Below are 11013 nucleotides of genomic sequence, written 5' to 3'. Positions count from 1 at the left end.
AGGCGGCACCGGGCTCGGTGTCCCGCTGGGGAATGGCGGCGGCCCCCGTGAGGCGCTGAGGCGGCGGCCGCCATGTTGGTGTGCGATGGCTGCGGGCGGGCGCTGCCCTGCGAGGCGGCGCGGCGGTACCCTCGCTGCCCGCCCTGCCAGCGGCTCCGGCGGCCCTCAGTGACGGCCCGGCCGGAGGCGGCGGGGAGGGAGCCGGGAGCGCACGGGTGGAGGCTGCTGGGTGCCCCCGCTGCGGGTGAGCGGCGGAGGGGATGGGGGGGACCCGCTGAGGGAGGTGGCGGTGGTCGTGAGGGTTGGGCATCGCCCCCGAAACCGGCTGGGTGCTGGGGTGCCTGCAGCGCTGGTCGGCTCTCAGCTGGAGGTAGCGATTATATATTATTTCTGTTGGTGTAAATAATGCAGGCTTTGCATAAGTTAATTGCATACGTACAAACTTCTCTTCTCAAAATATCTGTATTAAGGGTGGTTATTTGTTGTTTTTTTTTTAAACGTACATAATGCATTCGTGTCTGTTCCTGAAACACTTGGAGTGTTATCCAAAACGTTGCAGGTGAGCTCAGGTTATTATAACATCAAATTCCCTTCCAGCCAGTCACGAGCTTTTAGCTTGGGCAAATGTTCTCCACAACAAGTTAACATAAGCATATTACATCCTGCGTTTTGTGAATTTAAGAAAGTGGAAGTGACTCAAAAAGAGAGCGCTGAAGATGGGGTTGGCTTTGTCTCAGTGCTGACCAGTGACAGACAGGATGCCAGGCTGTGAGTGAAATACAGGAAATACCACTTAAACTTAGGAACACTTCTTACTGTGAGAGTGGTCAGTCACTGGAACAAGTTGTCCAACAACGTTGTGATGTTTCTGTCGTTGAAGTTACTTGAAAAGTGACTGGAAAAGGCCCTGAGTACCTGAACCTGTCTGGCTTGACCCTGATCTGAGGGACTAAATGATCACCAGAAGTTCTTTTGAGCCTTAACTGTTCTATGGTACTCTTCAATAATAATACAAAAACTGCAGGAGGAAAACCCAGGGAGATTAACAAGGAATTACAGCTTTATTTTATTTTACTTAACCATTATCACTCAAACATTAAATTTTTGTAAGCAAGCATTCTTCCATCAACAGCACAGATATTTTTCTTAAAGATCTGACAATTCAGACTAGGCACGTCTAAATAAAAATGTTACAAGGACCGTGGTAAGTTAAATGGGATAAAACTTGATTAATAGAAGGAAAAGGTTTTCAGACTTGTCAGGTATTTATGAGTTGTAAAATGGTTAACAGTAATAGCTGTTTAGCATGTGCTGCCTTTCTGTGAGGAATTTCAATGGCAATATAAAATTTCTTACTGTATATTTATTTTAGACTGTATATATCAATTGGGGGATGATTCTCTCTCAAAAAGAAAACCACACAAAACCAGGAATTGCATTAAGCAAGAAACTGCATTTCTTTTTTAGACACGGGAAATGGTGAACAGCTATACGAATGTCCCATATGCAGTCTTACCTGTACAAACCTTCAGTTTCTTGAAGAACACGTGGATTTACACCTAGAGGAACATAGCTTTTCAGAAGGTATGTGAAAGGATACAAGCTTGATAATCTTTGAAAGCATTTGCAGTATTTGCATGTTGCAGTATAGAATTTCATACAAAATGTAGAGTAAGCGTTTCTATAAAAAGAGAACTGAATACACCCGTAATGAAATTTATACTAAGTATTATTGCTTGCCCAAGTGCTCTACATATGCAGAAGTATGTCTATCCATGCTTGTTAAATAAGTTCACTATGTGTTAGACAAAACTAAAACTTAGAGCGGAAAATATGTAAAAGATAGCAGTATTACATATATTTTCCTAGCTCTGTTGGAGGATTATGCACATATTTCCCAGAAAAGTTGTGGCTGTCCCATCCCTGGAAAGTGTTCAAGGCTTGATTGGGTGGGGTTTTGAGCAACCTGGTCTGGTGGGAGGCATCCCTGCCCATGGCAGGGAGTTGGAATTAGATGGTCTTTAAGGTCCCTTCCAACCTAAACCATTCAGTGATCCTATGGTACAGGGTTTAGAGTGGTAAATATCCATGTAAAGAGTTTAAAATCTATACCTTTTGATAATGTCTATTTTTTTTTACTCAATTCTTTACTCCAAATGTTCATGCTTGTTCAACAGTCATAGTGATAAGGTAAAGGAATCAAAATAAGTTTGCCTTATATGCATGGCTAATAGTAATCTAGAAATTCCTTACCCAGTCCTCTGAACCTGTTTCTTTTTGTCACTGCATTACGAGGTTGCTAACAGCAATCCTAGAAGCTAATAGGTCTGTGATGTTCAGGAAACTAGGATTTCTTGCTAATAATTAAGTGAAACATAGTAAACAAAAGTTTTACTAATAGTAGAGGTGTTACTTGAACTATTTGCCAAGCAACAGCTCTGTGACTCTGCATACGTTTTGTGGAAGTCAGGAGTCTGAGTCTTAGTAGACTGAATGTTGTCAGTCCTGTTTAGTACTCCTTGCTAATAGCTTAATACACTGTGGGATCCCTCTCTGAAAAGTAGTGCCTAGTTTATGTCTGCTTAGAAAAGAATCTTTAAATGATCCATCAAAGCATTGTTAACCTCCTGATCAAGTCCTCTGTTCTTGAATCGTTACTTCTGAATAGGTGGAAACATGAGAGATCTAGAACTGGCTCAACAGCTCCAACATGAAGAAGATAAGCAGCAGAGGCTCAAAGAAGAGAAGCGGGAGAAGGAAGAATTTAAAAAGCTACAGGTACCATAATGTTTCAAAATGGCAAAATGTTGAAGAGATGTGCCATTAGAAGCTGATCATGTTGAATTTGTTATGTTTTGTTTCCTGGATTACATGAAAATAAGAATGCACAGGTGTGACCTAGTAATGCCAGTCAGGCAGACTGTGCTGAAGTGTTGGTGCAGGAGTGGCTTGCAGGCAAATTCTCAGCAACCCTGATCTTGGCACTGGTGTGAGGCATGCCTACCTCAAGCTACTTGACTTTACTGCTACCCTGGGCCAGGTGCTACCTGTGCGTGTTGCACTGCTCTCACCAGGCACCCTGCCACCCCATACTGCACCTCACCCAGCTCTAGTGCTCTGCCTTTTGGCACAGCCTGGAGTATGTTACCTGGCAGAGTACCTGAGGCCTTGAGCATCCTGGCTGTCCTCTTTCTGGACACCATCATCTGCTTTAGTGAGTACCCCACCACTAGATTCCCTCTGTCTCCTACTTGACAGCACTGATAGCATCGGTTTCTGCACGTGCTACCTCCTGGTAATTGACTGCCTCTGCCAATGGCTGTCAGCTCAAGGGGGAGCAGGGAGATGTGTCTGCTCTTCCAGGGATAGCTGTCCTAACTCTGCATTTCTAGTCAGGAGTGAAGCTTGGTCTTCAGCTCTAAGAGGTCGTAAATCTGAAGATCTTAGGTCTCAGTGTTCACTGTTTTTCATTGTTACTGATTGTGCATGCAGCTTCTTACGTCATTGAACAAGAATTTTTAAAATGTGATTTCAATCATGCACGTTCTATCCCTAACAGAGGCAGTATGGCTTGGATAGTTCTGGAGGCTACAAGCAGCAGTTCCTAAAGAACATGGAAAGGGAAGTTGATAGAGGAAGGATGCAGCCTTTTGAATATCACAAGAGAAAAGCTGACATGATGGAAAGTTTGGCTGTTGGTATAGATGATGGGAAAACAAAAACCTCAGGTACAAATGCATTTCAGCAACTAAGCATGTAGCTTTTAGTCAATGCATTTGATGACCAAAGCAGTTTTTAACAAATTATTTCATTATTTAGGATTAGAATTAGGATGCAAATATTAATCTGTGACAACTTAGTTTAATAATTAAATTTAAGTTTGACATATTTTTAATCCTTTATCGAACCTGAAGACTTGTGAAACCTTGGAAGCAAGGTAAGGGCCCAAATAAAATATGTATCAGAAGTTGAAAATCTCTTACTGCATGAGGGTTGTCTTTGGGAATATGCTTGTTTGCTACTTAGTTTTGCTTCCTAACCTACTTTAGCTGTTAAAATTCATAGCTGCTTTTTATATCGTGTTTCAGTTAGTTGTAATCTGTTTCTGGAAAAGTAATGTTTTTTACAGATAAACTTCATATTTGTTCTTCTAGGAGTAATTGAAGCATTGTGCAAGTACTATCAGAATGAAAACAAAGATGTGAGACGTGTTTGGCTTTCAGCAGGAGTAGATCACTTCCACTCATCTTTGGGTGACAAAGGCTGGGGTTGTGGTTACAGGAATTTCCAAATGCTCCTTTCCTCGCTGCTGCAAAACAGCTTGTATAGTGACTGCTTGAGAGGTATTAATCAGAATCCTGACTACTTATTTTGCACGTCTTCAATGACAACCTATTGATCTGTGTTTTACTCTTTCATTTATACAACAAGGCTTACTAGTGGCATACCCATTGGGATACCCATTTTTATACCATTTAATGGGTATCCCATTAAATGTTTCCTATTGACACTAGACCATACTGTGAAAAGAATCAAAGGCATGACTGTTGGCAAGGCATTATGTGGCTGAAGCTTAACCTTTGGGTTTTTTTGGGGGGTTATCTTTGTAACGTCAATTAGCTCTTACAAAAGAGGCTGGATGGGTTTGATGTGCTATTTCAGTAACTGTTGCTACAGTTCAAAAGCTTTTCTGTTTCAGATACTGCACTAATTCCTAGTATACCGAAGATTCAGTCCATGATTGAAGATGCCTGGAAAGAAGGCTTTGATCCTCATGGGGCATCTCACTTCAACAACAGATTACGTGGTTCCAAGGCATGGATAGGAGCATGTGAAATTTATTCACTGTTAACCAGTCTCAGGATAAAGTAAGTATTACTTTTTCTGATGTTTTTTTTTTTTTTAAGTGATAATTAAGCATGTATCTTTTAAGGGTCAGAATTAAGGTAAGAATTAAACTATTAAGCAGAAGCCATCATAGTGGCTTTATGTTTAAACTGCCTATAAGTGGATAAGATTTAGTGCAGTGTGAAGATGTATCTACTGTGAATTTATGTATCTACTTCAGTGTGAATGTATGTATCTACTTATGCAGATACGTAGATTGAATTAACTGTTTTGGTCATTGAGACTTGGTTGAGGAATTGTGCCACATAGACATAAAATCAAATATTAAAAGCTTACTTTCGCTCTAGGTTTAATCTCAAGAAGAATCTGCATTTCAGCTAGTCACTTTGCGTATTTAGAATTCTTAATTTGTCTCTGTGCTGTAATTCTACAAAAATCAAATGTTTTAATTTTGGCAGACTTCATAAGCTTATTAGGCTGAACAGAGTAGAGTAATTCTTTGCCACTGAGTAAATACTGTGGTCTTGAACAGTGCATACTGCATTGCTTTGTACTTACATGTATGTATCTTCTAAGCCTGTATTTATTTAAAAAAAAATAGTGACAATTACCACTTGATGCCTGCAATTACTGTTGTTTACAAAATATTTTTGGTGTAGGAGGAAGGGACTGAAGTGAAATTTAAAACAAAAACAGCAACAACAAAAAAAAAAACAACCTGCTTCAAATGTATCTGTTGCTTTTATTTTAAATGTTTTATAGGTGTCAAATTATTGACTTTCACAAACCAACTGGTCCCGCGGGTACGCACCCTCGTTTGTTTGAGTGGATTTTGCGTTACTATTCTACAGATAATGAAGGTGCTACAAAGGTAGTGTGTACTTCCAGACCACCTGTCTACTTGCAGCATCAAGGTCAGCATCACAGTGTACTGGTTTCTTACTATCCTCTATCTTCAACTATATGTGCTGCAATTCAGAGCAGCGTCATACGTTCCATCTTCATTTAATTGAAGGCCTAGCTTTGTTTACTGTTAAACTTCTAGCAAGTAAATGTAACATTAAAAAGCTTTTATTTTTACTGAACAAAAAGCTGGGCGTGAGCAGGATCTCAGCATGTTGACGTCTGCTCTATACTTAAAATTACCTTATTAAATTTCAAGTATTATGTTCCTTGATTTGAAAATAAATAGTATGCTACAAACAAGTAAATTGGATTTTATGTGTGTCTAAAATACTGAAAATCTGTTTTGAAATTAGGTCACAGTCGTACTGTTGTTGGAATAGAAGAGAAGAAAAATAAAACCTTATGTTTACTACTGTTTGACCCGGGATGTCCTTCTCAAGAAATGCAGAAACTCTTAAAACAAAGCACCGATGGTACTGGTCTCAAACTACTTCGGAGATTTGTGGGTGGCTTAAAAGAAAAGCAGTACCAGATAGTTGCTGTAGATGGCATCCTCACACTGGAAGAGAAAACGGTAAGTATTTCAGGAAATAGTTTTTGTAAGAAAATGTACAAGAATCTGCATCTCCTCTTTCAGACTCAAATGTGTGTGTGGTCACATGGTGATTTGTTTTCACCTATTCAGTTTCCTCATTCTTTGTTTCCTCTACTTTCTGCATATTCTCTGTTAATTGAGTAATCATTAGGATATCCAGAACAGAACAGTTTTGCATGTAAATGGGTGCTACCTTGATATAACTGACAGCTTAGAAATCTCTTATGAAGCTTGCACTTGATTGCCTATGTAAATTAGGCTTTTTTTTTTTTTTGCATTTTTTGTAGTATTCTAAATAGCTTATCATAGGCATATAAGTTACATGCAGAGCATTCATAGCACAAAAGTACATTCAGGGTGTTTCTATTTCAACTTTATAAAGCTGTGTGACATCTATCAGCATTTGATAATTGAAGAAAAAGGCACATGGATACTGAAGCCTAACCACTCAATGTCTCTTCATCTTGGGTACTAGAACTAGCACATTCTGCTTTCTAAGAGTAGTTAGAATGTAAAGTATTCAACATGCAGCTCTGATTACCTTGATATGTTCAAGCTGTCAACATTTGTTATAAATCCTGTCTAGATGATTCACATTGGGCATTGTAAGTTCTTTGGACCTTGAAGTTCTTTCAGCTGAATGTCAGATGTGTTCTTTTTCTTAAATTTCCACTTTCCTACATTAACAAATCAATTTGCTGGATCCATGTTCAGACTCCGTGGTATCTTATGCACGCTATTCAGCATCTCCAAACTTAAGGACAGACTTTATGTGTAAATTATGAAATAACTGTTGTCTGAGTCACCCGCTGAAGTGTCTTTAACAGCTGTATATTGAAATGAGACATTATCTAAGTGCTTCCTGTCCCTGAACATGTCAGAAATAGCAGCAAGACACACACTCTCTCTTACCCTTACTGGCAAAAGCATTAGAATTCAGGTCACTGTAATTAAGGAAGTGTGTCTTGTAGGGTTGGGTGTTTCTTCCTTCCAAAGGTTTGATTTAATTTTTAAAATTGTATTTGTTTTGAGTTTTATCTAGAAAAATCACAGATGAAATATAACCTCTTATATGTTAGTAAACTTTTCAAATTAATGGTTTAAAATGGTGTAATAGTTCATTAAACTGTTCTCTCTCCTTTTTCGCTCCCCTACCCACACTTTTTTTTTTTAGTCTCGCTGCCATGCTTCTCGGGTCTTAACATCAGAGAAGATTCCTTAAAGGATGCCTTTACTACCTCTTCCTGGAATCTGTTGGCTGTGAAACATTAAATGGATGGACTGTGACCCTAACGTAACATTTTCTAGACTTAAATTATGCCTTGAACTAAGTTTCAGGGGCCCTGGAAAAGCACAACACTGGCGTTAACCTGTAGTTTTGATCTTCAGTCAAAACACTTCTGTCCAGATGAATCTGTAACTCTTCAGTTTTAGTTCTTACCTTAGTAGAAAACTGGGTGTTTTCTTAGTTGCTTAAATTGCAAATTAATACCCACCTTCCTGTACCAAACTATTTACCATAGTTCACTGTCAATAAGTAGTGGGTAAACATACCTTTTTTTTAAAAAGCTACCTTTTTTTTTTGCCTGTTGAAATTTACCTCTGTAAATATATTTATACCACCTCTATGGCTAATGCTCCATCTCTTACAAAATTTGATCAAATATCTATTACATCCTCTGCAACTTCTCCTGCAACTACTTGCAAAGTACAGAGACAGTTCGCTGACTTGATGTGGCATGGTTTGTTCCACCAGGGATTAATTTGCTACTGCACTTCTTTTTAATTAGCTGGCTTCTCTACATGTACCACCTGTAAACACAAACGTGCTTATGAGGTGGGTCAGTGTTAGTGTGGGGCATGAGACCGAAGACAGTGGTGTCCAAAGTGTGGTGTGTGTGTGTGGTCCAGGGGTGTGTGCAAGACAAATCGCAGGGGCGTGGAAAGAAAGTATTTTTTGTACTGTGAATAAATAAAATACTTTTTTTAAAAAACATTGTTTATTTTGTCCTTTTTTGGTTTTAATTTCTATTTATGTTTTCTGATTTATAGCTCAAAGGGGGCTCTGAGACATGACTATTGGGCAGGAGCTCTGTTATACGGGCTTAGTGCCATTGAGGACAACGGAGCCATTTGCTGAAACAGGCGCCTTAGGCCTTAGAGGTGCTATAGTGTATCTAAGATGTTGCTCTGACTGTAAAAGTCATGCTTCTCCAGCCTGGTAGCTGGAGGCCAGGGTGGGGTGCAGGGGGTCTCATGTTGCAAATAGCTCTAGATGTTTTGTTAAGCAACTGAATCATCCCATGACATTCATTTATTAAGGAGTTTAGGTACTTGCCTCTCATTTGGGTTGCTGTGTGTTGATGCCTTGATGTAAGTGTTGGGAGTTTTACCATTAACCTGTTTGTCTCAGAGCTAGTAGTCTCTAGTGAATGGATATGTAAGGATGTTGCAATCCACACCTTAGTAACATCTCAAACATGCATGAAAGTAAAAACAAAAAACTTAATCATAGGAATGTATAATTTCTGGCAGGTATATGGAAGTGACCTATATATTGGAAAAAGGTTAAATATAAAGGACACTGCCTCGAGTGGCTGATGTTAGGGACAGATTTCCTGGGAAGTAGTGATCTATCCACTCCCCTATTAGCACTGGTCTTGTGTGGCATGTTCTTAACACCACGTGAAGTTTTGCTGCCATACTATCACTAAGACCCTCTCAGATATGCTTCAGTCTTTCTGCACTGTTTACTCACTCACCCTTTGACTGAAGCTGTTTATTCCTGGTTAAGAGTGCTAATTCCAAGCCAGACTGAGAATATTCTGCCCAGTGTGACTCAGTGCCCTTGCGTTTACATGCATTGTACATCCAAAAGCCAGTAAATTTAACTGCAGCTCTAAGGGTTTTCGAGTCTGCCTTTCATCCATGGGTCACTGAGCACTTAGGAAAAAAAAACTTTGACTAATACTGTGAATTTGTGTTTTAAGTGCTCAGCACAGCTCTGTTGTCTTTCTGGCAATTACATGTAGGTTTCCCTCTCAATGGGAGGAGGGCATCTTCTGTCCTGTCAGGCTTGGTTTTGCTTGCTACGTGCCTGCAACAGCCACCTTCAGGAGAGCAGGGCTCACCCCGCAGCACAGCTCCTTGGGGAGACAAATGCCATCACCCCAACGATCCCCCTGTCTTCTTCTTTCCCCCAGCTGCTATCGCTGAGCACAGTGCCACACGGTACGGTACATCCCTTTGGGCAGCCTGGGCCAGCTGTCCTGGCCGTGTCCCTTCCCATCTCCTGGGGCACCCCCAACCTCCTCACTGGCCGGGCAGCACCAGGAGCAGGAAAGGCCTTGGCTCTGTGCGAGCACTGCTCTGCAGCAACTGAAACATCCCTTTGGTGTCATTCCTATTTTCATCACAAATCCAAAAAAACAGCATCGTGTTAGCCTCTATGAAGAAAAGTAACTCTGTCCCAGCCAAAGCCAGGACATCTAGGATGTCATTTTTTTCTTTGCCCACCTTCTGGAGGAATGGAATAAAATAAACAATTCAGTAAAATCTGAGGGCTAACACAGTAAATCTGAATACTGTCAGCAGCATGAGGGAGTAGAAATAATTCAGCTCCTGGTAAGCACTCACTCTATAAAGAAAAAATACTTTGCAGCTGCTATTATCCATCAGAGGTATCCGTACTTCTCCAAGGTTGTCACCACATCCTGCTTTCCTTTTGCTCGCTTCTAGGACAAGGCCAAACCTGGCCTCCCTAATCCTGGGGGAGGATGACAGGGCCTTTTCACCTTATAGAATCACAGAATGGCTCAAGTTGAAAGGGACCTTAAAGACCATCCAGTCCCAGCCCCTGCCATGGGCAGGGACACCTCCCACCAGACCAGGTTGCCCAAAGCCCCATCCAGCCTGGCCTTGAACACCTCCAGGGATGGGGCATCCACAGCTTCTCTGGGCAACCTGTGCCAGTGCCTCACCACCCTCTGAGTGAAGAATTTCCTCCTAATGTCTCCTTACATCTTAAACCTGGTAACAGAAGTGAGATACAGCTGTAATGCTTCCCATTAAAACTATCTGATGATCTTTGATGCTGTTCAGTCTGGAAGCCACGATTCCCCTGGTGGCAGAACTTCACACAGTAGGAGATATGTTGTTATTACGTACCTTACAGCTTTGATTATGACTTCAGTATTCTGGAAGGGGCAGTTCCCTGCTTGATACAATTTTGCAGTCTTGGAATATTTTCTTAATTTTATAGTGATGTGTTTTGTATTAATTCTAGCAAGAAAACATGAATTTTTGCTTGCCTTCCAGTACCATCCAAAAATCTTGTTGCTCTCATTGTGTGAATTACAGTTCTAATCTTTGATGCCATAAAACTACATTCTGGTCTGTTAAAATTCTTAGTATTCTTATGGTGTTTCAGAAGTTCAAGATGCAGTTTAACTAATTTTAATTGCCAACAAGATGGTCAGCATTTCTACATTTTTTTTTTTAAGTATCTCATATTGGGCACTGAAAATAAAGGCCTTCTAGTTAACAAACAGCTCAAGGATTTGGTCCAGCATTATTTAGGGTCATTGTGCCCAGGAGAGAAACACGTTCTTCTTTAGAACAGAACCTATTTTACCTTTCTTAGCTCCTTTCTGCCCTTGCACTCG

General features: G+C 40.5%; 1 protein-coding gene across 1 annotated transcript; it reads left to right on the top strand.

Moving 5' to 3' along the window:
- The first annotated feature begins 10 nt into the window (after positions 1–10).
- On the top strand, positions 11–8343 carry ZUP1 (zinc finger containing ubiquitin peptidase 1). Its single transcript, XM_084514564.1, has 9 exons — positions 11–244; positions 1468–1584; positions 2669–2778; positions 3560–3728; positions 4155–4343; positions 4700–4868; positions 5611–5762; positions 6108–6328; positions 7524–8343. The coding sequence occupies exons 1-9, from the start codon at positions 73–75 to the stop codon at positions 7569–7571; spliced, it is 1347 nt and encodes a 448-aa protein (XP_084370690.1). The 5' UTR covers positions 11–72; the 3' UTR covers positions 7572–8343.
- Positions 8344–11013: the final 2670 nt, after the last annotated feature.

This window comes from Aythya ferina (assembly GCF_964211825.1).
Source record: "Aythya ferina genome assembly, chromosome: 3".
Taxonomy (NCBI): Eukaryota; Metazoa; Chordata; class Aves; order Anseriformes; family Anatidae; genus Aythya; species Aythya ferina.
Note: the sequence above shows the minus strand (reverse complement) of the source record. Positions and strands in the feature narration are given on the sequence as shown.